The 27,440-nt window shown below is 48.8% G+C and overlaps 2 protein-coding genes across 11 annotated transcripts in view; one reads left to right on the top strand and one right to left on the bottom strand.

Annotated features, from left to right (window-relative positions):
- Positions 1–21,901, top strand: part of LOC144175856 (uncharacterized) — a 229,436-nt gene extending 207,535 nt beyond the window's left edge. For 7 of the 10 annotated variants that reach the window (XM_077704906.1, XM_077704915.1, XM_077704958.1 and 4 more), the window contains exons 32-37: positions 8,090–8,185; positions 10,465–10,567; positions 11,336–11,401; positions 11,983–12,114; positions 12,228–12,298; positions 20,616–21,901. In XM_077704906.1, the coding sequence (XP_077561032.1) occupies positions 8,090–8,185; positions 10,465–10,567; positions 11,336–11,401; positions 11,983–12,114; positions 12,228–12,298; positions 20,616–20,753 (606 nt within the window). In that variant the 3' untranslated portion in view covers positions 20,754–21,901. The remainder of the gene's footprint in view (positions 1–8,089; positions 8,186–10,464; positions 10,568–11,335; positions 11,402–11,982; positions 12,115–12,227; positions 12,299–20,615) is intronic. The other 3 variants (XM_077704952.1, XM_077704925.1, XM_077704943.1) reach the window with 3 other exon arrangements.
- Positions 21,902–25,223: 3,322 nt separating this feature from the next.
- On the bottom strand, positions 25,224–26,170 carry LOC144163690 (DNA polymerase delta subunit 3-like). The gene has a single exon (XM_077694459.1). It carries the CDS (start codon positions 26,134–26,136, stop codon positions 25,642–25,644), a length of 495 nt encoding a protein of 164 aa, XP_077550585.1. The 5' UTR covers positions 26,137–26,170; the 3' UTR covers positions 25,224–25,641.
- Between the last annotated feature and the right edge of the window lie 1,270 nt (positions 26,171–27,440).

Below are 27,440 nucleotides of genomic sequence, written 5' to 3'. Positions count from 1 at the left end.
TGAGATGGCGATGGGCGAGACGAAATTTTCATTGTTTCGGCAGTTTCGGTTTTGTATCCGATTCTAACGCGCATGTGATTTTTCGACCTATTTCTCCGGAAAAAAGATGCGCGTTAGAATCGGGTAATTACGGTACTTTAGATTGCATGACAACGCAAAAGGATGACAAACTTTTCCTTTGACCACGTTGGGAACAGGTTGAGCTATTTTCCAAATGAAGCGCTCGCATATCTCGAGCTGCATTTCCACATTGTGCTGCCTTGTTATCCTGCTATCGACCAGCAGTGTACGATGGAAAAAAAGTTATCCTTTCATATCGTTTCGCAGCGTAATGCGTTCGCCTGAAAAAAAGTAAACAAAACGCCGTAATTTTAAAAGTTAGATTGAATTTAAAGGGCATTGTTTAATGCCAAGCGGCTATAACGGCCATACAGTATACGATACCTTAAATCGATTACAAGGAACCAGAAGTTATTGTAATGTTGTATTGTATTGGTGCACGCGAAAGATACCCAGGTGGTCAAAATTAATCTTGAGCCCTCCGCTTCGGCGCGCCTCATCACCTGTGAAGCATCGGCGCGTTAAACCCCAAAATCAATCAATTAATCAATCAATGTTGTATTGAAAAGGGCAAAGTTACTTCTAACGTTTCAGGGGTTTCTGTTTTGTCACCCCTGTCGCAGCTTTGCATGTGATAAATGAATTTTGCTCCGTCTGCTTGCCGTACAAGAAGTGCACCGAACAAATTCCTAGAGTTGTTCGTTGGTACAGAGTCGTTGTGGTTTATCGACGGCGTCCACTGATATCTCAACTCGGTGTCCATTGGGGAGCGATGCAGCAAAAACACGCCGCAACCCCACTGCATTTTCTCCAGGCATTGTTGTGCAGATGTGTGCTGTTGGCGACTTTTCTCGCTTTCTCTGGTTGTACCCTAACCCACCACCGTAGAGTGCTGACCAAGCGACGTTTGCGCCTTGAACGGCATCGCAGCATTGGCTAAAACAGTTGAAAGTTCCGCAAAAACTAAGTGCACGGTGTCCCCGCACGGGGCACCTTGAGTAATCTTGGTGACGGTGTTGGCGACACCGCGGACCCCGAGCCCCCATACTCTTGCTGTAATCTACCATGGCTACAAGTTGTAAGGTGAAGGGCAGAAACCACAAACGGTGGCCGTCGGAGTCCAGGTCAAGCTCCGGCGGATGGGCTCCCTGTCTGTTTACCAGGCAGGGAGCTCCGGGATCTCTCTCAGCATCAGGGTAAACCGAGCGAAGGAAGTACCCCCGTCCCCTGCTTTTTTCAATATCGCATAGTTTTTTTCTTTATCCCCTGAATTCAATGACCGCCCCCTAAAAGGGGCCGCACCGAAGTACTAGCTAAAGGTAAACCAGAACATTTCCACAAATTTCTTGTCATTCACTCTGCAGAAACCACTCCTGTTGCAAAGAAGTCTGTCATTCTGTTGGCAAAGTGCATTGAGTCTGTTGTTGGTTCAGACTATGATGCTAAGAAACTCGCCTCAGGTGATGTACTGGTCGAAGTAAAAAGGAAAAATCAGAGTGAGAACCTACTGAAACAGACGACGTTGGCCAACTTGACTGTCACTGTGACACCACACCGGACCCTCAACTCCTCGCAAGGAGTCATATCAGAGAAAGAACTAGAGTCTGAGACGGAAGCAGATCTTCTTGAGGCGCTCCAACCTCTACATGTAACTGCAGTAAAACGAATCATAATTCGGAGAGCAAACCAAGAAATTCCGACAAAGCATCTAATCCTAACGTTTGATCGCACAACGCCTCCAGAAAAGGTCAAAGTGGGTTTCCTTAGCTGCAATGTACAACCGTATGTCCCAAATCCGAGGCGCTGCTTTAAGTGCCAACGATACGGCCATGGAACCCAATCATGCAGAGGGAAGTTGACATGTGCCAACTGTGCTGAGACAGGTCACTCCTCAGAAGCTTGTGAAAGCACCACTCAGAAGTGCCCGAATTGCAGCGGACCGCGCGCTGCTTATTCGCGTGCGTGTACACAATTCAAGGCCGAAAAGGAAATAATCCACATAAAAGTAAATGAAAACATCACCTATCCAGAAGCGCGCCAAAAGCACAAGCTGCTTTCGGCCACATCGTACGCAGACGCTGCCCGCCGGGGGTTGGGGCGGCGTTTGGTCAGCACGGCAACACAGTGCAGCCTTCTTGCTGACGTGTTGCTGTCCCAACCCCCAGCTGAGCAGCCACCTGCTGCCTCTACAACACCTGTAGAGGCTGCGGGGGCGCCCCGTCTCTTGCCGGACTGCCTTCGGTAGTCCAGAGTAGTCAGGAATCGCCCAGTGTGGCGACTCCAGCGAATGTGGCGATTGCGATCGCCGCTGGGAGCTCTGCCGCTCTCACTGTGTCCTCTCCACCGGCCCTAGGGACACCTGAGGGCACGGAGGAGATGGACACGGTAGGACCCACAGAAGCGCCCATCCTAGCCCCGCCGCCTGCCCCGCCCGCGGCGCTTGCGGCTGGAACCAAAGGCACCCGTAAGGGTGCCAAGTCCAGGGGGCCTGGTCTGCTGGACACCCCCCGAACATCTGATGAGGAAATGGACGTCGGACCGTTCCTGTCTGCATCGCTCCGCAAGGAACGGGCTGCGGCGTCCAAACCAACAGAAAAGCCAAAGAAACCCGCTCCAAGAATACAAGCCCCGATAGACAAAACATGAACCCACACACACATTCCAGTAGCTCTTAAAGGTACATAATGGGAACAGAAAATATCATCCAGTGGAACTGTAGAGGCCTCCTTAACAATCTTGATGATGTCTACGAAATATTGCATTCCAATCAGCCAAGTGTGATGTGTCTACAAGAAACACATTTAAACTCCAAACACACAAATGTCTTGAATAGTTGCATGGTATTTAGGAAGGACAGGGCTGGTGGTGGTACATCTTCAGGTGGTGTGGCCATCATTGCCCGAAAATCATTGGCATGCCACCCTATCCAATTACAGACTGTCCTTGAGGCTATTGCCATTAGAACCATAATTTTCAATAGGCTAATAACAGTGTGCTCCATCTACATCCCTCCGGATTTCCAGCTTTCAAGCTCCGATTTCGAGGGCCTTGTAGATCAGCTACCAGAACCTTTCATTCTTATAGGTGACCTCAATGCACACAACACTCTTTGGGGCTCTCACCGCACAGATGCCCGAGGTCGCCTAATCGAAAAATTTTTAATATCTTCAGGAGCATGCCTATTTAACAAAAACAAGCCTACATGCCATAATATAGCACACAACACTTATTCACACCTCGACTTGGCCATTGGCTCTGCAGTACTCTTTCCATCACTTGAGTGGGATGTTGGCACTAACCCATATGGTAGTGACCACTTCCCTACTTCACTAACATACATAGATAAAGGCCCTAGCAGTTCCCCTTCCCATTGCAAGTTTATAGAAGCAAGAGCAAACTGGAACACATTCACAGAGACATCTCAACTACACTACACAGACATAACACACTTACCTGTAGAGAAGGCAACCCAGCTCGTCGCGGAGCACATTCTCGCCGCCGCCAAAAAGTCAATTCCCCAGGCCTCTGGGGCCCCGCGCAACCCGAGAAGGCCCTGGTGGAATGACGACTGCAAGCGTGCGCGGGAGGCCCAGAACAAGGCGTGGGGCATCCTCCGTAGACACCCCACAAGTTTTAATTTTATTTCTTTCAAAAGAGCGAAGGCATTAGGTAAGCGTGTGCGCCGTGATGCAAAAAGGGAGAGCTGGCGCGCCTTTCTCACATCCATAAATTCATACATGGACACCCACAAGGTATGGACCCGAATACGTAAACTGAAAGGACAACACACACATAGCCTGCCCCTGGTTAGCACGACAGGGGCACTCTGGAAGATCAGGCTAACACACTTGCACAACACTTCCAACACGTGTCTAGTTCTGCGCACTATACAAACACTTTTATGCAACACAAAACATCTGCCGAAAAGAAGCCTATACGCGACAAGAACAAGTCAAAGTCTGGATACAACTGTGAATTTACACTCCATGAGCTGAAGATTGCTCTTGCCACTTGTAAACCTTCTGCTCCAGGTGCAGACAACATTACATACACTATGATTCAACATCTACACGCAGACACCCTTGAGACACTCCTGCACCTATACAACCAAATATGGCTATCGGGGCACCTTCCAAGGCTTTGGAGGGAGGCCTTAGTTGTGGTTTTTCTTAAAGAAGGGAAGGACCCTTCTTCTCCCGCAAGCTATAGACCTATTGCCCTGACAAGCTGCCTGTGCAAGCTCTTCGAGAAGATGATTAACCGGAGGCTCATGTACTTTCTTGAGTACAATGGTCTTCTCGAGAGCTGTCAGGCAGGCTTCCGGGCAGGGCGATCCACCAACGATCAATTAGTTGCACTGGAATCTTACATTAAGGATGCCTTTATACACAAACAATACTGCATGACCGTATTTTTTGATATCGAGAAAGCTTATGATACGGCATGGCGTTATGGCATTCTTGCAGACCTAAAATCCTATGGTGTAACAGGTAACATGCTGAACACTCTTTCCAGTTACCTGTCTGAACGAACATTTCGTGTCAGAGTCGGTACGGCACTCTCAAACGTTCACGTGCAGGAGAATGGCGTGCCTCAAGGTGGCGTATTGAGCTGCACCTTGTTTATAGTTAAGATGAACTCTCTCCGAAAGGCACTGCCGCCAACCATATCCTGCTTGATGTATGTAGATGACGTTCAAATATCTTTCAAATCATGTAACATATCCATTTGTGAACGTCCGGTCCAGCTTGGGGTAAACAAACTTTCCCGCTGGGCAGATGAAAATGGATTTAAACTTAATTCTTCTAAAAGTACCTGCGCTGTATTCTCAAAAAGGCGGGGCATCCTGCCCGATCCCGACATAAAACTCTTTGGTGACTCGATTCCAGTAAAAAGAGAACACAAGTTTTTGGGTGTGGTGTTTGACGAGAAACTCGCATTCATCCTTCACATCAGAAAACTAAAACATAAATGCCTCAACGCAATAAACATACTTAAGGTCCTTTCACACCACTCCTATGGCGCGGACAAGCAACTCCTCTTACGTGCCTTCACAAGCTTGGTGGGGTCCCGCTTGGACTATGGGAGCGTGGTTTATGGGGCGGCAACAAAAACAGCACTGAAAATGCTAGACCCAATGCTTCACTTGGGGCTTCGCCTCGCGTCGGGCGCTTTCCGTACAAGCCCCGTACAAAGCCTATACGTCGAGTGCGACAAATGGTCCCTAGATCATCAGCGAACATACATAGATCTTCTGTACGCTTTTAAAATTTCGTCAATAACCCACCATCCTCTCAAACCATTTATTTGTGATACACCCATGTCCCAACTTCTTCTTAATCGTCCATCTATCTCTGCTCCGTTCTCACATAGGGTGAGACAGGAAGTGTCAGAATTATCTGTCACCTTTTCAGACACCTACAAATCAACCCTTTCCGACTTTTTACCACCATGGCAGCTGCGCCCCGTGTCGTGCGATTTGTCCTTTGTAGCGATTGATAAAAAACGAGTACCCACAGGTGCAATTCTTCAGCACTTCTTGTTCCTTCAAGATAAATACAAGTGCGCAGAATTCTTTAGCGACGCGTCAAAAACAGCCCGTATCGTGTCGTGTGCTGCACACGGACCTGATTTTAGGGTATCTAACACTTTAAACTCGAAAAGCAGCATTTTTACGGCTGAAGCCTATGGGATATTTCTGGTTTTAAAGCACATAGTTCATCATAAAATTCCCAAGTCCATCATCTTCACAGATTCCTTGAGTGTAGTACGTGCATTGTCATCGAAGCAGTTCTGTAAAAACCATGTTATTCATCTAGTTTACAAAACCATTATGTCAGCTTATGCATTAAGTCTTGAAGTAATCGTATGCTGGGTGCCAGGTCACTCGGGGGTCGCCGGAAAACGAGACAGCAGATCAAATGGCCGCTGCTGCTGCACTTGCAAACACGGTTGACATAACAACAATACCGTACACTGACCTTAAGTCACACATCAGACAACACCTTCGCAATACATGGCAAGCACACTGGAATGAACAGGCAGGCAACAAGCTACACGTTATAAAGACCCTCTTGGGAGCATACACCACTGACACACACAACAGGCACAATGAAGTTACCCTGGCTCGATTACGGATAGGCCACACGCATGCAACACACTCATACCTGCTCACGGGATCTCCAAGACCCTTGTGTAGCAGGCGTGGAGACGGCCTATCCGTGATCCATGTGCTACTTCAATGCAAAGCACTCCACACAACACGACAGAAACACTTCGCCGACCTCTACAGACAACACATTCCACTACACCCAGCATTGTTTTTAGCGGATGACCCCATGGTTCCTGTACAAGGCACGTTTAAGTTTCTTAGTGACATCAAGTTTTTACACCTGGTTTCCTATCACGCGTAGTTGCTTTTAAACCCGATCTCATGCCATGCACCATCACAACCTGGCCTTTTACACCAGCCATCCTCATTGTCTTTTACTGAATTCACTTTGGTTTTTGTTGAACGGTTTTAGCGTTTACGATTACATCCTTCATACCTAACCACCGTTTTGGTGCTCTTTGCCCTCGGCCTTGCGCCATAAAACACCAACCATCATCATAAGTGCACGGTGTGAAACACTCGCACTACGCACAGGAGCACACCGCGCCGAGCGATGTTAACAGCCCAGCGCGGACAGGCAACGCTGGTCCGCTGGAAGTGGAAGGCGCGCGAGCTGCCGAGAGAACTGGTTTGCGAGTATTTTCCTCCTTTCCCGGCTGCTTTTGGAAAATGGTGTATATAAAGACAGTTTTTTAAGGTCAGAGGGCAGCTGAACAGCGTGCAGGCAACAAATGGGTCGCGCAGAGGTGGTCACCTCGTGACAATTTGCCTGTGGGAAATGCACAGAGCAGTTGCCTTGTATCTTTTTGATTCGGTGCATGCCGAAAAGCTTTCGCATATTTTTTCCCTTAAATGAAGTACAACTATAGCGCTAAGTTGGGCGAGTTGGTTACTGGGGAATTTATCGTACCAGCGAACATTAACATGGTCAAAGCTAAAGAGGAGACGAAACACACACTAGAAACACTCTAGCCTGTGCTTCGCCTCCTCTTTAGCTTTGTCCCTGTGTTAATGTTTGCGGTTACGATGAATCCCTTAGTTAGATGAAGGTTCTTTTAAAGTAACGTTTGTGCAACTCTGAAAAATGCGTGAATGTAATGCACAGGCTGCAATAAAAAACAGGCTTCAGCATTTTGGAATGCCATCAGTCCATGGCTGGAAGGAATTATGCTTGTGTTGCAAGTTCTGACGTTAAGGATACAAATTTCGTCACGATGCTAATTGTGAGAAGATTCCCAATCAGTGCCAAATGGCGGACCAAATTGTGGCTGTTGCAAACACAAATTGGCAAGTGCTTCTAGAGCAGTAATGCTGGTTCAGAGAACAGCTCGCACTAATGACCTAGTTCATGTATATGAAAACAAATTATACGACACGACTGTGCTAAGTTTTGCTTCCTTTACCATTGCAAGTAATCAGCAATTGCAGTTTTGGAAAGAATAATGTGCAGCCGTCACATCCCCGGCTGCAATGGGAGTTGTTCCCCTAGAAATTCACTTAAACACTCCCCAGATATACCATTGCAGTGTGTAGGTTCGCTGTGCCTAGCAAGACTGTATGCCTTGCAAGTGTCACTAGCTGATCATGTGCACGGTTCCCCCTTTCATGGGGAACCATGCGCTTGTTCACGTTTATCGCCGTGTTCGAGGGCCCGAGATCACTCTGGTTGTGGTACCCTGCTGAAGGCAGCTCTGGGAACAAACCTTCAGGGCAGGTTTTTTTATAATTGAGGACCCGATGTCTTTCTCAACTGTGGCTGTAAATGAGCACTCGGAAGTGATGCCTTTTCGAGAGGGGTAGTAAGTAGCTGGCTGGTGGGGGAAGATGGGGGTGCTTGGGGGGGCAGTGGTCTGGGCCGGTGTATTGGCATGCACGGGGTGCAGAAGTTGGCGGGGCCTGTCCTTTTGTGGTGCGCAGGCGGTGGCCGGCAAGAGTTGGCTGGGGGGCATCTTTGGGAAGCTGCTGCCCAAGGGCCCCAACCAGATGATCCTGCCCGACGACAAGGACCCCGACGTACGTTGCTCTCCTGCTGCTGCTGGGCAAGTGCTGCGCCCCAAGTTTGAGCAGTGCCTTCTAGTGTGCACTCGTGTGCAGAGGGCAAAGCAGCCTTTGCAGTGGGCTTTCACTCTTCAGCTGTAAAGGGGCCGCTTGCTTTGCAGGCAGTGCAATTGCACCCGTGGTGCCAATTTTGATGCACACATTGAGCTGGCAATGCTGCGAGGCTGCAACAACTTTGTGGACTTGCAGTTCCAACTGATTGGGATGGAAATTCAGAATGGTGGCACCTAATGGCATTGATGAAATCAACAAGCAGTTGTTGTGCCAAAACGTACGGGAAAAGAACATGGTGACAGGTAGACGCTGCAAGGGGCGAGGACGCTGTACTGTGCCGGGGTGGCTCTCGTAACAGCTCGCCAGCAGCACTGGCACTGGAGACAGCAGCCAAGTGCTGTCCTTTTCTTAGAGGAGTGTGAAGAGTTCAAGGGCGGTTGAGTGATCCCATTCTTCTGGCAATTTCGGGGTGAAAAGCTAGCTCTCACTGGGTGGTGCGATCACCCGATTTTTAAGTCTGCTCCCCAGGCAAGTCGCAGAGCCCTCAAAACACAGAGGTAATTTGAGATCCGCACATCCATTTCTCAGCGATGGCGGAGACGTTTTGTGTGGACTAAAATTGTAGTGAGGTATGGGCTGCCTAGTCTTTTCAATGAAACAAAGCTGTCGGTTTTCTTTATTGTCTCCTAAACGTTTGCAATAGCTTTCTTGTAGCTTCAGTGCGCGAAAAAGAAGGCAAGGTAAGCACTTTTTTGGTGCGTTGAAGCTGCAAGTTCTGGAATACCAGCTAGCCTGAACCCAAGCCGTGCTTCATGTTTGCAATTTAGTTGGATGAAAATGTCATGTGTTATTTTGGCCCGCATGCTTAACCAGTCAGGGCACAATGAGAAACGAAGGGAGACAGCTGGGCTTGTAGCTTGTAAAGTAAGCATTGAAATTGGTGCGGGGACTTGTAACGAGCGTAGCAATAGAGAGTTTTAGAATAACATACACAGACATACGCAAACAGTTAGCGAACGCTATTTTTTGCGTAGTTCGCACTGCGCATGCGCCGTATGTTGAGCTGCTTATGCGTTTAGCGGACGGAAGAATAGCGGACGCTATTTCAGCAGACTAGCATGCGTACGTGAAGCCGCTTGCGTTTCCAACATGGCGGCAAGTAGCGCGACAACCATCCACGGTTCTGCTCTTCTGTGGATAGTAATTTGCTTCCGATGGACCTAGTTCCTTGCTCCTGTGTTTTTAAATACGTCAAGTGGTTAGCACGTTGCCCTCAAGCAGATCTGTATCGTCGTAACATCGCTGACTGTCCGAATGAAGCTTGCAGCTACGCCAGCGACCGAAGCTGTGTGTGTGTGTGCGTATTGTAAACGCGTTCGCTTCGCGATGAAATGCGACGTTGTCGCAGAAAAGGGAGGGAGCGGGTGGATAGTGCTTCCCACGCTCTAGATTATCTTTCTCGAGCAACGTTACAACTCAACCTCGCATCAGGTATGTGCAGTGTGCATGGCTAAAAGCCTTCTCGGCTTGTGCGCCAGAGTTAAGTGACTTGCTGTTCGTCCCCACAAACCGCGCACAAGGTGAGTGCCTAATTTACGACGGGCGGGAGGAGGCAAACAGCCGATCGCCTGTCAATTGCGGTTCAGACTTGCAATGCAAGTTGTGACGTTGTGTTCGTTCGAAACGCATCTCTGGATTGTTTTGAAGTTGAATCAAATGCATGCGTCAAACCCGGGCGTTCGGTTCAGGGCGTTCTCTGCGATTGCACGTTAGTGCCACTGGGCTTAAACGCTTTCTTTATGGAACGTACTCAGGTAAGAGAATATTCATGTCGTGTTATGGCCGTGTTCCATTCAACACTAATGGGAAAGCGTTTGTTTACAATTGTTTGGATAGTCGTAAAATGTCCAAGCACACCTGCACTCCGCTAGCAGATCAGCCGGGGATTCATTTCGCAAAACATTCGATAGATGGCGCCGTAAGCATTAGCGTGTCGCTACACAAAACTGATGAGACGCTCTACTAAAACTCCTCTTTTTAGCGTTTATTTTAATTTAGCGTTTACCGTGCGCAAAGGCAACAAACGCTGTACTAAAACTCTCTAATGATTGGCCCCCGACCCATGTGGCAGTCATTGTTGCCCATTTGTCATCCTGAGAGGTAGCGGAGAAAGTGCAGTGGTAGTAGGACTGACTGCAGAGGGGCAGCGGTGTAGTGCAGCGGCGCTGTTGTTGCTCCAGATTGTGTGGGACGAACAGAAGAAGTGCTGGGTGGACAAGAATGCGGCACCGGGCGACCTGGAGAACCACATGGCCGCTCCGCCCTCGGACTCCATCCTGGGAGGTGAGTGAGCCTCTCCCTGCTTTGCTCCCAGGAGGCCTCGTGGGCTGTGCCTTGCATAGCATTGCACTTTGCTGCAGGCGTGGCCACCTAATGCTGCCAGTACGTTTCTGCTCTGAGCTTTCTTGCCTAACAGTGCTGGTACGCAGGTAGTGCTTGTGACGCTTGTGTAAAAACAGAAATGGAAAGTACAGCTCCTCTTTTGCGGTACAGAGCAGACAGTGTGGTGAGTTCAGGGGCAGGTGAGCTGCTCCTGGTGACGCGTACTGACGAGCCCTCTTACTGAAGAGAGCACACGTCTGACCGTCTTGAACAATCTGGCACGTGGTAGAAAATGCGAATCTGTAGTTTGCAGCTTTGGCAGCCCCTGCGAGGGCTGTCAGTGGCGAGGGCCTGCGAGGGGTGGCCAGCAGGCCCGTGCTCAGCAGCAGTGCTCACAGCTGTGCCCAACGACTGCAGTACTCCTCATGTTACCATTTTTTCATGCCACATCGTAATCACTGTGGTGTCTATATGCCAGTGTTGATATTTCTTCTTGCCACCAATCCCTTCAGCAGTTTCGAGTTAAGCTCTTCTGTGGAATGGCACTTATCCCTCGGCTTCTGTGACTTCTCAGACGTTCCACAGCAATATAAATTGTGCATGTTAATTCTTCTCGAGGCTGCGCTTTGCAGCACATGCAGTGTTTCTGTCTTAGAGGAGTAGGTAGAATGTCATTTGTCATCTCAGTGTTGCAACTTGTGGGCATTTTGTCTGCTTTCCTGTCTCCAGCCAAGCCAAGCCCCATCAGTAACAAGTCGGGAACTGAAAACCGCTTCCAGCTGAACAAGCAACGTTGTGAGTCAGCCGCTTGTGCCTTTTCTCTGCACACCGTCAGTCATGCTCATCGGGCCTGCTTGCGAGTGGACCCACTGTCCAAAGTCAGTGCAGTTTTGCAGGGCTTGGCAACAAACATCGTTTGATGGCTCCCTTGCACAAAACAGTGTAGTTTCGTTTAGCTGTCTTATCTTATGAAAGACGAGCACCCATTGGAGTTTTGTCTTGCATGATGCTGCTTGCGGGCACCTTCCTTGCAGACTGCGAGAGTCTGCCGTCCATTTGCCAGCAGATATAAATGAAAGCGTGAAGCTGGGATGCTTGGTAGTGATTAACACATGGGTATAAACCCATGTTCGGTGAAAGGACTTGTTAAAGTAGGCATGAAAACCAGCGGGCCTGCATGAGTAGCATCAAGAAAGAAAGGAAGGCTGAAGGAGATTGAGTGCACATGTTGCTTCTGCTGCCGGCATGAACCCTCCACCCAGGGGATCCTATCTGCCAGGGGAAACAGGATAGGAAGGGAGAGTGGGAATGCAAGGCAGGGGGTGTGCAGTGCCCTGTCCCCAAGAACCTGCTCTGAGCGTCAGTTGTGCGTGCAGCCCTGCGGAAGCACTATGTGGACGTGCTGAATCCGGGCGCCAGCAAAGCATCGGGGGATCCCCCGCCCATGGCAGCAGCGCTTCCGGAACAGGCCCCGCCGCACTTCTTTGTGCCCCAGCCGACACTGGGCGGTGAGTAGAGACAGTACGAGTATTTGCCCGTGGGCTGCCTGCATGCAGCACACCCTCGTCGGTGCCTGCCCAAGAGCGGTGCGGTGATGTGCTGTTCCCCGTTTCTCCTGCAGCAGAGCCCCGCAGCGCCAACTCGAGCTTTGACTTTGTGTCTTCAGTTCCACCAGCCGAGCAGCAGGCCCACGTGAGTAGTGCACTGGCTCCGCTCGGGGAAGTCTTTCTGAGGTATGCTGGGTGGGGCACTCGCAAGGAGCACCAAGGGGTGGGCTTCACTCAACGCAGCGTTTGGGAGATGGGCGCCGTTTGGAAGGTGTGCGCGGGCTCTGCTAGGGTTGTGTCACCCTGGGCATAGTGCACATCTCGGGGGGGGGTGCACTGGAGCAGTCAAATTCGGGGGCTGTTTGTGTGGCCAGTAGTGCTCATCAGAACGGCTGCAACTGTACGTTGTGTGCAGCATGTGTTGCAACCTGCCACCCTGGAGGCCTTCCGGATGTGGGCTAGTTTGCGGATGCGCATACATTCATTCGGAGCTGTTGAGTGTGCACCAGCTGCGAAACTGCCCCACCTTGGTACTCAGGCCTGGCGAGCACCCCAGCTCCTCTGCAGCACATTTGCACCTAGGGCTAAACATTTCAGTAAATTAACCTTTAGTAACAAAACTTGCTTTTGATGTGCTCAATATGTGCAGTGCTTGGGGGCATAATTGTGCCTCCAACCCAGGGGGCCAGAGTTTCTGACATGGCCCCCCAGGGGGCACTAGTGCACTGTGCATAAGCCAAGGGTGGAAGTGCTGCGCCGTTTGCACCTCGCTGTGCCAATCTGCTTTTATGCACCATTCTGCTCCAAAAGGCAGTATTAGGTACGCCAATACTGCTCCAAAGCATTGCCGCACGATGTGAGGCAACTGTGAGATGACGGTCAAAGCCAGTTGCATAGCAATAGGGGCTCATTCGTTCAGCTGCCATTCACGAAGTGGTGTGCTGGCACGGTTTCATGGGACTTGAGAGTGAACTTGGGGTGTGGGCAGCATGCAGAATTTGCCCCTAAATGGAGCTTCACTGTGCAGCATGCTGCATCGTGATGCATGCGTCATCACCAGCAATCGTTGCAATGTTCCCGCCTATTGTCAACACCAAAAAAATAAAATAAAATAGGGTTACTGTTCAGTCAAACCCTAGCCATTTTACTTATCGCAGGTGTGCTTGCCATTGCAAAGGTTCGATGCTACAATGCTGATTAGATAACAGGATGAGATAACAGGCAGGCCTTGGCATGAGTGACAGCGGAGATTCTGTTAAGCTAGCAGCTGTCTGCAAGTAATCAGCTTGGTAGATGTGTCTAGCCCCGCCATGCAGCACTTTTCTCTCTCTCTCTCTCTCTCTCTCTCTCTCTCTCTCTCTCTCTCTCTCTCTCTCTCTCTCTCTCTCTCTCTCTCTCTCTCTCTCTCTCTCTCTTTTAATGAGGGGGGACATGCCTTTCCTTTCCCATCCTTCCTCCGGCAAGCCTGCTGTTTACGCTTGAAAAAGAAGTTGATAAACCCTGGTACGTGCAGTCTTTGCCAAAATTTTCTAGGCCACAACGACCGTGGCTGGAGCAGGCACGCCGCCAAGCAGGGGCACTGCGGTTGCCGCTGTCAACTGGTTGTGCAGCTAAAGAGAGCTAGGAGAACTTTTGCTCTTGCTTTCGTAGTATAGGGACTGGGTGTATGGCACCGCCGTCACTTCAGCCAACAGCGCCGCCTGTGGCAAACCGCTCGTCAGTGGAATGCCGGTGGCGGTCAGTGCAGCGTAGTTGTGCATGGCTTTCTGGCGTTCTGCTGTGGTGCGGCTTGCAAAGCGTAGGTAACCACAAGGACTTTTTTCAGATTGGTAAACCTTGAAAGTAGAGGCAACCTTTACGGGGCGTGCCGTGTGTGTGATTTACGCCCATACTCGTAATTACAAATAGCAGACGACGCTCAATGCGCCAAGATGGAAGTGAAGCTGGAAGACAAGTCTGTTCCTTCGTGCAAATTTTTCATGCGACGCTGAGAGCATCTCTTGTCGGCGGCCTTGTCCTTCCTGCGTGCGTTCGTCGTCGGCGTCCGCACTCTCCTCCGCTCACCCCCTCTCCTCTCCGATGGCGAACACTCTCTCGCAAGGGGCATTGGATTAAATTCGATTGGATTGGCTTGGCCTGGCTTGGATTAAATTGGATTAAAGTGGATTGTATTGGATTGTGTTGCGTCATAGCCGCGGCAGACGCACTGGCGCCGGCGCGTGCACAGGTGAGAGCGAACACTCTCTCTCAACATCTGCGGGTGTGCGGCCCAGCGCGCTCTCACTCCGCCGGTGGGCGGCGCTGCACGCGGTGCTGCGCATGTGCAGTACTCTCTCTCCGTGGTCTCCTCTCCATCGGGTGCACTGCGCATACAACCGGTGTGTCGCTCTCCGGCGGCCTTTCGGTCGACGGTTGCTCTCCGCTTGCGCTTGTACCCCCCCCCCCCCTCAGCGTCGCACCACACCAGAGTTCCCGCGAGGGGAGGTGGGCGTAATTGTTTTCATGCATACTGTTTGTCGTACCGAGGAATACATTGCAGCTAAATGTTCCTACAAAGCCAGTGTATGCAGCCGATCCAGGAATGCTGCGGCGCTGGCCTTTGGCACTTCATGACGAAACGGCGTCGTGCACAAACGAAAGACAAAGTTGGGGGTGCCTTCTAACATTTACCCCAAAACAGAAATTTTGATAGGTGACGTTCCATAACTTCATTAACTGCGGTAGAAACGTGTTCAATTTCACCACCGGGAATCGTTTACAGAATAAATACCACATGATAGCAGACTGTTATTGCTTGTCGTAGAAAAGCATTGGTTTACAAGAATTTCAATGGTTGCTGGATAGTTGTTTAATGGTTTTTCAAAAACAATATCTCCGTGGCTGAAGGACAAGACAGGAAGGTGCCAAAAACATGCCCTCAGTTTCACAAAGTGAATGCTGCGGTCGAGTTTTACAAGCTGTCACCTACGCTTGAAAAATCATGCACTCCTCCGTCTAACGTCGACGATGGTTTATCGCAAAGCTTTCCCATTTGGGCTTCCTTGGTTGCCTTCTGGATGTAAACTTTGGCTAATTGAGGTTTGAATTTGACTGGCACACAGTTTGGTCTTTTTATCACAGCATCTTTTACTTAGACCCTTTCCCATTCAAATTTGCCCGAAGAAAGCTTCGCGTTCAACCATCGTCGTCTTTAAATGAACGGCTGGATGATTTTTCTGTTTATTTTGCACTTACATGCACCCCTCTCCAGGTCCTAACTGCTTCCAGCATGTTGGAAATGTGTCTGGGCCGTAGGACTCGGGCTGATGAACCCCTGTTTGAGGCAACTAGTTGCACGTTATTGGTTTCTTCACAAGGCATTGCACGATTTTTTAGGTACTTGGCAAAGTATACTTAAGCAATAAAAAACACGGGCGGACGTTAACACTGCCACATTTTTTATCATTTGGTGCCAGCCTTTATTCCACAGGGGTGGTATAATGGAAAGGGAAGGGGGGATGGTTTGTAGCTTGGGCTGTTGGGTGGTTGAGTAACTTTGGCTCTTGAGAAAATGACCACTACAAATGTGGGAGCTCCGCTTCAGTTCTCAGGCTCCCATGCCATCACTCATGAAAACTAAAGGCACAAAGCTCATGGTTACAGAAAGAAAGGGTAAACTGCCACTACGTTTCCACTGCCACATGGTAATTGACCTTGTACATAGGAGCCTTGCTCTTCAAAGCACACGTATCGAGGTATCCCATCGTTAAAAGGCTGACATGCAAACCATATCCATTGAAACCAGTGAAGATATTTTGAAGTGGTAAAGTGAATACTAATATTAATAGTTTTATTCCTACTCGGAACGCGCAGAGCGCTGCAAAAAGCGCTGATGTTAATGTAGCCCATCGCCAACCTTAGATGCTCCAATAAGTTGGAGCATCTAAGCATCCAATCAGTTTAGGTAGCCGTATTTAAGAAGAAATGAATACTAACAATAGTAGTAGTTTTAGTCGTACTCAGATCAGGTGGAGCCAAGTGTGGATCGCTGCAAAAAGTGCTCGTCATTGTAGCCCATACTCAACTTTAGAAGCTTAGGACAAGTTTACGTAGCCGTTACTCTATCTAAGAACCCAACATATCTGTCTAGACTTCGTTTCACTGTACATATCCGCTCACCATATGACCAAACATTTAAAGCGCCAAAGCAAACACGGCAAAAACAATGGAAGGCTGCGTAGTCCAATGCACCGGCTCATTCTACTAATGAGGGAAGCGCCGAGTGGTGGCGCCACCCGTCCAGCTGCCCGGTCCCTATGGCTGGTGCGATCAGTGCAGCATGCGGCCGGTTTCTCAGAGCAAGCATTTCACTTCAGTGCAGGCACCTCATGCCGTGCTTGTGGCACCAGCCACACTGCAAAAGCAAGAGCGAAAGTTTCCCCTGCTCTCTTTAGCTGCGTATCCAGTTGACAGCGGCAACCGCAGCGTCCCTGCTTGGCGGCACGCCTGCTCCTGCCATGTTCATCGTGGCCTACAAAATTTTGACAAAGACTGCACATTCGCTATTAGGATTAAGGCGAGTCGTTTGCACAGTATTTTTGTGTATGCGTGTGTGTGTTTTCAATAGATAAAAGCATGTATTACTTGTTCAATAGTGCAGGTAGTAGGATAGGATATTTCTCTTTTTTGTTTTGTGAACATCTCTTTTTAATTTCTCTGGAGTCTAGTAAAGTTTAGTTCAAACTACCTCTTGTCTTAGTTTCTTTTTCTCTTAGTTTTGTTGAATTTTTTTTACACTGTCTAGTGTCTTGTTAGTTGCAGAATGAAGGCAAACCTTTATCTTCAAGAGAGACCATTCTGCCTATCTTCTGATCCTCTCGTGGTTGTTTCTCATGGGTGTGCGAATACCGAATAGTAACTGCCAAATTGAATATCTAATCGAATTTGGGAAAAAAGCCAAATATTGAATCGATTATCGAATATCAATTTTGTTTTACAGGCCTCGATTTTTCATAGGCTTTTGTGCAGAAAGAGGAGCTACTTCACATGTTCGGCAGTGATTACGTTCTTTTTCAGCTTGAAGAATGCACTTTTAAACACTCACTCGCAGCAGTCCATTCGCCGAGCCACTATGAGGCGGTACTTCAGGAATCCGGAGCGAGCACGATACGCATAAAAATAAATTGACTCGCATCGGAGTTGCTGTACTGCAATCATACGCAATGACTAGACAGCGCCTCGTAACTCCGAAGTGAGCACTTTGCAGGCATGAGCAATACGACGCGAAAACATGGCGCAACCACAATCGTGGACCACGTAGAGGCACTTCTTCAGAAGCACATGGGCAGCGTGAAGCGTGGCCGATAAGTTGCTGAAGAGAAGCTCGCACTATAGTCACCGTGCACGAGCCTGCGCTGTCCCCTGTGGTCTAAAAAACCAAAGAACATGAAAAAAAACATACACCGACTGCATCAATAAAAGCCAGAACCGCTTTTGATCTTAAATTAAGTGAAGTGCTGTCAAAACAGCGGCGATCTTTACCGGAAGCTGCCCTGACATTCAAACAGCGGTGAGACAGCTGCGCATATCGCGCACATTTGATACAAATTTGTTTTCCTGCGCCAGGCTGCTCCGAAAGCTTGAAAATGGCTAAAATTGCGCCAAACTGCTCCAAAACAGTCTGAGAGCCAAGGATTTTAACACTCCCGTCAGTTTCACTGGGGAAAAATGCTCACTGACGGCATAATTTTCCAGCACCCCCATGGTGATGGTGTTCGTGAAGGTTTAATAGATTGATCATCCAATTAAAAAACCTGCATAAAATTGTCCCCGAGATAGTTCTTTCGAAAGTCATAATGTCGGGTTGCACATGTTATATTCTGTGCGTTTTTAAAGTTTTCCCATCGAAAACCATTCCAAATCCTGTAGAAAAAATACCTATGTGTACTGAGGCGTCAAACTACTTGTGTAATAAGCTGATGAAAAAACAGCAATTTTTGGAGCGCCGTATCTCCGGAACGACATTACTGGGCGCCGCCATCTTGTGGTGGTGAAGATCGGAAAACATGGCCACCGGGCGAAGCAGTTGCTTTTGGTTCAGGCAGAGTGCTCTTGGCCGATTTCTACCATGGTTTTGGTTGTGGGAGTGGCTGGGTTTACATTTAGTCGTTCGATCTGTTGTGGGAAGTTGCGTGGTGCCCACGAATTCGCCGTGTTTCGACCTTGAGTGTGGGGCGCAGTGCGCACTTGAATTGAAATTTCGGACTCATTGCGGTGTTATAAAATGCCGAGTTATTCCTGCCTTTGACAGCGAGCTTGCGAGCGGCGGGAATGGGATGATCGACACTGCAGAAGTGGCGGCGCAGGCTACATCGCCGCAAAATGTTCAAGCAGTGACCGATAGCGGGAAGGGCAATAATTGCACGCTAGTAATAATGGTTCATTATCTGAAGTGAAATTTAAGGCAAAAAGGAGGTGGCTAAACATACCAACGTTACTCAAATTAGGATCGTAGCGAACGTGCACCGTGAGGATTGAAATGGGAGGGCTGGTGGGGGCTACAACTGTCACCTCACTTCGCGCAACTTTTGCCGTGGCTCTACTACAAAAATAATAATTTCGGCATTCAGATGATAATAAAACTGCCTTACGATTGCTTAGTTTTTCAATTCGATATTTTCAACAGAACTCTACGCTATCTATGCATAGAGCCTAAGAATTAATAAAACTGGTTTGTAAAAAGGTAGTGCAGTTCGTACCTTGTGATACTCTGGTAGGAAAAACTTTATTGAAGGGCCGTTTCAGTGTTACGTACGTTCAAAACCTGTAAAAATGCATTTTTCTTCCGTGAGTAGCCAAAAATCTGATTTTTTTTAAGCTCCTAAGGTGACATCATAAATGTCGTTCTTCTGCTTCAAATCAAAGTTGTGCTGCTCCAAAATTGAGATTTCGCTGCTCCGAAAACTGCTCCCGAATCTCATTCAACTGTCTCACCTCTGTTTAAACATCCAGTCGCAGGATTCAAAATGGAGGCCAAAGTCAGCGTGAGCAACAGCACGAAAAAAGATCTTATCGGCGCAATTGCAGATGACTCTGTGCAGCGGGACAAAATTTACGGCCTCTGCAAGGCGTGCTCGTCAAAAGCTCGATTTAGATTAAACTTTCTGAGCAGACCGGTAGCCTGTGCCGACATCTCTCGCTTTCGCAGAGTTGGGCATGCTTGGAAAATCCACTCGACTATTCGAAAAATTGAATAGTGGATATTCGATTAGCGAATCGAATTATTCGTGGAGATGCTATTCTTACCGTATTCGAATATTTGGGTACTCACACACCCCCTACTCGGTGTAATGGTGTTGTAATAACGGGAGCATTTATTTTTCAGTCGTCTTAAGTCTAGTTAGGTGTAGCTATTTAAAGCATTGCTTATCTCCAGCTTTTCTTAGTTATTGCTCGGTCAGCTGTGATGCTTTAATTCTGGGAATGTATAATTTTATATGAAGAAGTGGTCGGCTCATTATTGATTGACTGTTGAGTGACGGCGATGTGAGTTTTTGTTTTTTGTGTTTACCAGAAATGAAAAACTACAAATAAATGGTGTTTGACTCTAGAAATCTGCTACCAAATAGACTTTCACTACTGCAAAATTTTCCTTTCCTACAAAATTTCCAAAGCTGCTCAAAAACTCCTTTTTTTCTGCTCCACAGCTGCTCCAAAACGCCAATATTCCTGCACCCTGAGCTGCTGCAAAGGGCTCAAGCCCGCTTCAACCCCTGATAAGCATGCCCCTGGTTTATTCCCTCCCTGCAAGTGACAGGCTTCGGATTAAAAAAGTCTTGTTGATGGATTAGCGATGTGTGGGTTCGAGCGAGTTTATAATCCATGATAAGACTTTCAAGCACCAAATATTTGGGGTTTGAAAGCCTTTTTAGTTGGTGACACTTGTCTATGTGCTGAAACAAAAGCATCTACTCTCCCCATTGCTTTCTATTGCTCTGCCCCCTCGCTCCCCAACTGTTTGTTCTCTATTGGGACTTAGCACAAACAAATCCTCCTGACTCTACGTTCATACGCATACTCATAATTGGTTCATACTCAGAACTGTGCAGAAAAAAACAGAGACCGGTGTTGGCAGCTAGATTTTATTACCGGCAGAAAAGATCTATAGCGGCTCTCTCACACCACGCCCAAAAGTACATTTGCTAAGGGAAGTTGTCACTAACTGCTACACGTGTGCTCGCATTATCGCCACTCTAGTCTCTGTGTGCAGTTCCGAGCATGAGCCACCTGAGCTTGGCCTTGCGGTTGTGCACAGTGTTCGGTGCTGCTTCCCGTGTGAGTGAACGGAGTAACTGGCCTTGTTGCAAGCATGTTGCTTCATAGAAAGGGGCAAGTGAAATGTGGTGGCTCCTAATCGTTGTTAATAGGAGGGAAGAGAATCAGTCGCCCTTGGGGATAGTAATTTGCCACGTTCACCTTCGCAGCAGCCAGGCGAGCCCCAGGCGGCCCCCGTCATGTATGACCCAGCCGAGTTCACGGCAGCACGGCCGGCCGATGGCCACGAGGCAACCAGCGCCAGCTACCATGGCCGGAGTTGGACCCAGGCAGCCTACCCGACATAGCATGTGGTGGCCACACTTTCGTGCACAGCCCTATTTTTGCAATCCTAGAGTATATTTTTTTGCTTCTTTACACGGACTTCTTTGCGAGAATCTTGGTGCGATTTCCAGCGTTTCTCTCGTCTTTTCCTTCCTCCCCTCCCCTGAGGGCGCTTACCAATGGGTTCTGCTGGTGGTTATTGCACGTCTGTTTGTCTTTAATGTGGGATGTTCATTGCTTCTGTGCCATTTTACAGTGGGGATGAAATGTGGGACTGTTTATACTAGCAGCACGCACTTGCGCAGGCTCTCGTCAGAAGTGCAGCTTTGTTGGTGCGCATGGCATAAATAGAGTCGGCTTTGTTGAGACCCTCAGGTGATTGTTTGGAATCCTCAGTAGAACGAGCCTCATTGGCATTTGCAGACCTCAAAAGGGGCAGTAGACGAAAAACAAACTAGGCATGCAAAGGGAATACTGGGACAGGCGTTTGCCGACTGTTTTGTGATTGACTGTGCACCGGCCTGCCCTGTGATTTACAATGTGCGTGCCGGTCCCAAGTTCCCCTCTTGCACCCAGGTTTGTTCGCACCAAGCAGCCACCAGTTGGCTGTGGCCGGTGCTTGTCCTGCAGGTACCAGTCGGCTGTGATTTATCTCTGGATCTCTGTTCTTAACTTGTGGTGGTGTCGGGTCCTGTTTCACTGCTCCTTCTGTAGTTGCCCCGAGTAGCCTCGAGCATGCTGTTACCATTCCTCTTCCATTGCTTTCCTCCCCAGAGGTGGCGTTAAAGGGCTGTCAACTGTGGAGTTTAGGGATGCTTTTTTTCTTCACTGCACCACTTTAGTGTATGTACAGGTAGGTTTTTTGTCCTGGGCGAGCGTCGCTTTGCACCTGGGGGAGGCTGGGCTGGCGTTTTCACGCCGTTCCTTTCCCCATGTCGCGCCAAATGATGTGGTCTGTCCCTGCTTGCTAGGAGGGCTGCCTGCTGGCGAGGCCTCCAGGCAGCCCTGCTTGCGCAGACGGGGGTTTCTCTATTCTCCTTGGAACGGCAGCGTCTGTGCCCGTGGTCGTCGGTGCTCAACGAGAGGAGGCTTTCATCTTAGGCGAGCACGTGGTGCCTTTGTTTGGAAGGTGTACGGGCGAGAAAAGTGAATAAAGACATTTTGGTGAAAAGTGAATAAAGACATTTTGGCCAGCATGGCACAGCTGAATAATGGCTACAGTCGAGAAGGGATCGGTTTGCGTGCACGCAAGCTGATTGAAGCAAAGCACACCATTGGAAAACTGCAACCATTCAAGGGACCACAACTTCTGTGACTTGTAATGGCGCAGTGCAGCAGCCAATTTGTTTTGTTTGCTCGCTTTGTGAGAAAAAGAGCAAGCTATCTGAGCAAATCTTTGGGACACAAGTTTGAGTATCAACCATAGTGGCAGTCAGACGGACAAAATCAATGTCTCGGGCTATTTTGAGAGCTAGCTCGTGCTTTGTTTTTGTTTGATCGTGCACCCTACCCTATATAAGATTTTCAGAAGCCAGAAATGTCCATTTTGCATGCCAACCCCATCTGGGCATGTTCCTGAATTGTGAGCAAAAATGGACAAATTGTGTTATTGCAGAATCCTTTCAGAGAAATCCTTGTAGTTAATGAGGTCATAGTCTGCTTATCGAAAACAGCAACATTATTTGAACAAATAAACCATAACAGAATTGCATTGCATGCCATACAACTCGTGTGCAGCGAGAACATAAAACTTTACCCTTCACAAGAATGAACTGTTCTGCACACAGAATGGGTACTGCTTGCAAGTGTGGCAGCCAAGTCGAATAAGCACCCGCCGCGGTGGCTCAGTGGCTACGGCATTGCGCTGCTGAGCACGAGGTCGCGGGTTCGATTCCCGGCTGCGGCGGCCGCTTTTCTGATGGAGGCAAAAAGCAAAAATACCCGTGTGTACGAGATTTCGGCGCACGTTAAAGATCCCCAGGTAGTCAAAATTCATCCGGAGCCCCCCACTACGGCGCGCCTCATCGCCTGCGTTGCGTCGGCGCGTTAAACCCCACAATCAAATCAAATCAACTCGAATAAGCACAGCTAAGTCGTGAATGAGTCGTGATCGTTTCTGGCCATTCTATTAGGAACACGTACAAACGCCAGGCTCATTTGAGGTGTGCAAGGGACTCAGCGCCTTGGCCGATGAAATATGAAGTACTGAAAATGCTGCTGTTTGCTTGGCTGGCTTGTGCCGTTGAAATATTATCCCTAAGGTCACAGTAGGTATGTTCGGGCAGTGCATGGCAAATTACGGAGAGCAATGAAGACGAAGTAGAAGTATGGTTCACTCAAAGAGGCTGCTTTGTCCTAATAAGTGATCCCAATTTTGTCACAAGTTTCGAACGAATAATAGAGATATTATGGAAAACATGAAGCAGGGGCACCTGCCACAACCACTTTCAAACGTCACGGAATCCTGTTTGTGCGATTGGCAGTCGGCAGCCAACACCGCCGCCAATCAACAGGACTGGGTGATTGTAGTGGGGCCTTTAGTTCCGCTTGGTGGTACCACTTAAGTGCTAAGCTGCGGTTAACACGCTGATAACTGTTGTAGTGCTGGCCTCTATGGCATCACCCCTGCCCATATTGCACCACTGTAGTGCAAAGTTGCTTACTACTTTGTTCATTTGAAAGAAAGACATCTGTCATGGCTAGAGTGCAGCCGAGCAAGTTACCAAATACTCATTCTTTCAAATTGAATGAAGTTGTATTTTGTCTTCATGTACACTTTTCTCGTGAGTGGTCTTGCAGACTTGTGCCTACTCCTTGAAACTAGCGTGGTTGCCTATGCGCCTCGCTGCTTGGCCAGCCAGGTCCACGACCCGAGTAATTTGCCCAGCCGGGTACAGACTTGCACTTCAGAGCAGTGCTGGGAGGCAGGGCCTTTAACACTAGTTCGTGCGCAGTGGTGGAATAAAGATTTCTTTTGTTTCTTGACCCAGTGCCACAAGTGGGCAACGTGTCTGTTTGCTGATGCCCAGAAACAGCCATGAGCCTACTGATTTGTTGGCGCACAAGTGCCATCTTCTTCACATTCAAGGGGAACATGTGCTACTGCCAGAGCTGTGTAGCCACGCAGCGTGCATTGCACCACCAGTCTTATGCGTTGTCAAGTGTTACTGCAAGGCTACCTTCTGGTTGAGCCTTCATTCGGGACATGACAGTAAAAATGCATCAACACTGCAATATTTTGCAGTCTGCGTGCTTGCATGCAAGTCTATGGTTGCAAAGCAGGATTGTGCCATGAACATGGTGTTACTGAGCATTGCTGGTTGTCCCCTTCAAACTGGTTCATCATTTCTCGCTTTCCGTGACTCCAAGGTAGTGAAGACATCGGGTGCACATTTATAGGGCTTGCTAGCCAATCGCGTGTGCCAGGCAGTCTCGGACGTGTCAAAGTTATGCGTTTGTACGACTGTTGTGAGCAGACAATTTCGTTCCTTCATGTGTGGCGACAGCTTCCATGCAATGCAGTGCACAAAGCAGAAGGAGTGCATCGGACAGAAGAGCTCATTCCGTACTATCGGAACAGTTCTGATAATACTGAACGCCACAAGTTTCCTCTAAGTATGATCAAGGAAAGCAGTTGAGGGGGCAATGAAAACGCCTATACTTGAGACGAAAATGTCAAGTTCATTGGCAAAATTAGTGCTGTGAAAGTCCTGTGGACAGGGATTCAATGAGAAAAAAAAAAAAAGTGACACACATGATGTTGACAAAACCGCCTTGCAGAAAATAAAATTTCAAGGTCCTAATGAATGCAATCAGTGTGGCTATGAAAATGTTTATGTAAAATTAAACTAAAGCAAGCTGCTTGACGACGTGTGCAAGGAGTCGGGTAGTGGCAGTATCTCCAACCCAGCGCCTATTGTACAACATACAAGTGAACCTCCACTTGTAGAGTTGACCGCTGCAACGAACCAAGCTGCTGAACTCAAGGATGCCAACTATAAGGTCTCTTCGATTTGGCCTGCACTTCCTGCACGAGTTCAGGATTAGCTCGGTGCTGGTTCGCCACTGCAGAATTGGTCCTGCACTTTTTTTGTCTGCTCGTGCACCTCCTCTCTGGTAAGGGCAAAAAAATTTGCGAACTCGTCCCCCGCTCCCTGCACCGTCGGTAAATCGAAAAGTGCAGGTGCCGTGCGCTGCACTAGAAAATTGAACAGGCAAGTGCTGCACTACCTGAATGAATTCAGCAAGTGCAGCCAAATCGAAAGCACCTATAAGTTGCTGAAACATTGACACAACGGTGGGGCGACACAATGGTGGGTTTCACTGAATCCATGAGTAATACAGGACGTCAAACCAGGGGCGCTAAACGAAGCACCTTTACATGCGAAGTTCAAGACTGCAGGTAAGATTCAACTTTCTCCCTATTTGGCTTCGCGAAGGAAATAAAGAACCACTTTCTGGTAAACATTTCTTTGCATTCCACCAAACTGCAATGACTTAAAACTGACTGAAGTCACACGACAGATGGTTTTATTTCTTTACCCTGTACTTCGGCACTTGCATCTTGGCTTTCCACCACGTGCGCTCTGCATTCGGAATGCTTTGAGCATCTCTGCTCAGTGCTGCTTGGTGTGCACTAGTAGTGAATCTCCCGACTCGTCGTGGTGTACCTGGTCCTCGGTGAGAGCTAATGCAGTAACGGCCACCCAGTGTCCGTTAAATAACAGTGGCAAGGTTATTTTTGTGCGGCCTGTCACCGGAGCTGTGCAGGTGTGCACTTGGAAACACCCAAAGATTGCGGCCGATGCACTTCAGCGCACTCGCTGATCCAGCTGTCTGACATCGAAAGGTGTGTTCCTGCACGGACCTTTCGGGCTTTACGCTTCACGAGTCAACAGCCCCCCACGGTCGTCACGAAGGGCTGCGGGGTTTCACGGAGGAGCACTTGACGTCGCGACAGGGGGAGGAGCGCATGTCGGCCAAGTAGACCACGTTGGCGTCCTCGGTGTGGCTCGTGAGCACCGCGTAGATGTGCACGCGGCTGCTCTCCGGCGGTCGGCCGCGCAAGTTACGCGCCAGCTCCGCCTCGGGCACCAGCGTCACCGAGTCTGCGGCCAGCACGGCGTGCCAGCAGCAGAGGGATTTGCCCGCGCGCCTCTGCCGCACCACGAAGTCGTCCAGCAGCCGCTTGGCGACGTTGGCGTGCAGCTCCCACTGGCGTGACACCCACTTGTACGTGACCACTTCATTGGCGTCGAACACGAGCTCCTCGAGCGTCTCCAAGATCGACTCCGTCAGCATTGCTCCCCGCAAAGCGTGCTCCACTCTTCCTGACTCTTCCACAGCCCCGACCAACGTTACGTTGGCCCCGACCTTTACTCCATGGCCCCGACCACGACCAGCCATATTTCGTACGACCTGCGCACGCCGCCGCTCCCCAGCGCGCGCAATTTGATTTTGCTTGTCTTGTTCTTTTCAGCATTTTTAGTTCGCCGAAGCGCAACTGCAAGCCACGGCGCTGCGTTTGATCCTCAAGTCGCAGCACGGTCGCATTGACTTGCATAGGAATTGTGCTAGGAACTGCGCGGGCCCGGGACCGCCGAAAGCCGGAGCCCGGCTCTGACCGCATGCCGTGTTCGGACGTTGTAGCACGCATTTTGTCGTGCTCGGGCTGGGCGCGAGCTTAAACTTTTTTTTTTTTTTTTTTTTCCTGGTCGTGCCGGCGCGCGCCGGCCCGCAGTGCCTAAGGCCCGGCAGTCGCGTGTCGCAAATTTTATATTGTTGATAACGAAAAGTTTGCTCATTTACCCTTTGGGTTAATTGAACACACAGAAAAGCGAATGAAAACAAAAGCGAACGGAACTTCAGCGCGGCAGGCAACATAACGCAAGCAATTGACAGGCCTCTCTGAAGAATTCGAGAGCTTTTTGGTAAACTTTTTTTCCTCCACAAAAGCATATTGAAGGAGAGTTTTTCTGTGAAACGAATTGAACGGATCAACGGAAGGTAGAATATTTGTTCAATAAATGTGTAAATAAAGAAGATTATCCCCTTTTCTCAAAATCCTTTAAATGATCCCCGGTGTGCGTCGCAAGTGCAGCACATTCGCCCAGTTTCTTGAAAATACATGTAGAAAATTGTGGTTGTACAAAGCTCGAGTCGAAGTTTAGCTCTCGCTACCACGCCTATTCAAATATTGATCGATTTTGAATAGGCGTGGTAGCGAGAGCTAAACTTCGACTCGAGCTTTGTACAACCACAATTTTCTACATGTATTTTCAAGAAACTGGGCGAATGTGCTGCACTTGCGACGCACACCGGGGATCATTTAAAGGATTTTGAGAAAAGGGGATAATCTTCTTTATTTACACATTTATTGAACAAATATTCTACCTTCCGTTGATCCGTTCAATTCGTTTCACAGAAAAACTCTCCTTCAATATGCTTTTGTGGAGGAAAAAAAGTTTACCAAAAAGCTCTCGAATTGTTGCCTGCCGCGCTGAAGTTCCGTTCGCTTTTGTTTTCATTCGCTTTTCTGTGTGTTCAATTCTTTGGGAGCGCCTTTTCATAGCGTTGATGGCGTTGCTCGAAAGTAAAGCTGTTCGGAGTTAGATCAGAAAATGGGCTTTCAAAATCAGCTTTGGTTTCATTTTTGCAACGGAAATGTGATTTTTGACACGCTTTTGAATCACATGGGTGTTGAAAAGGGG

The sequence above is a fragment of the Haemaphysalis longicornis genome, unplaced genomic scaffold (assembly GCF_048455015.1).
Source record: "Haemaphysalis longicornis isolate Haplotype H1 unplaced genomic scaffold, Haemaphysalis longicornis Haplotype H1 scaffold_1, whole genome shotgun sequence".
In the NCBI taxonomy this organism is placed as follows: domain Eukaryota; kingdom Metazoa; phylum Arthropoda; class Arachnida; order Ixodida; family Ixodidae; genus Haemaphysalis; species Haemaphysalis longicornis.
The sequence above is the reverse complement of the archived record's forward strand: the minus strand, read 5'-3'. Positions and strand labels throughout refer to the sequence as shown.

Coding starts and splice junctions, on each gene's coding strand:
- LOC144163690 (XM_077694459.1), bottom strand. CDS start 26,136: ATGGCTGGTCGTGGTCGGGGCCATGGAGTAAAGGTCGGGGCCAACGTA.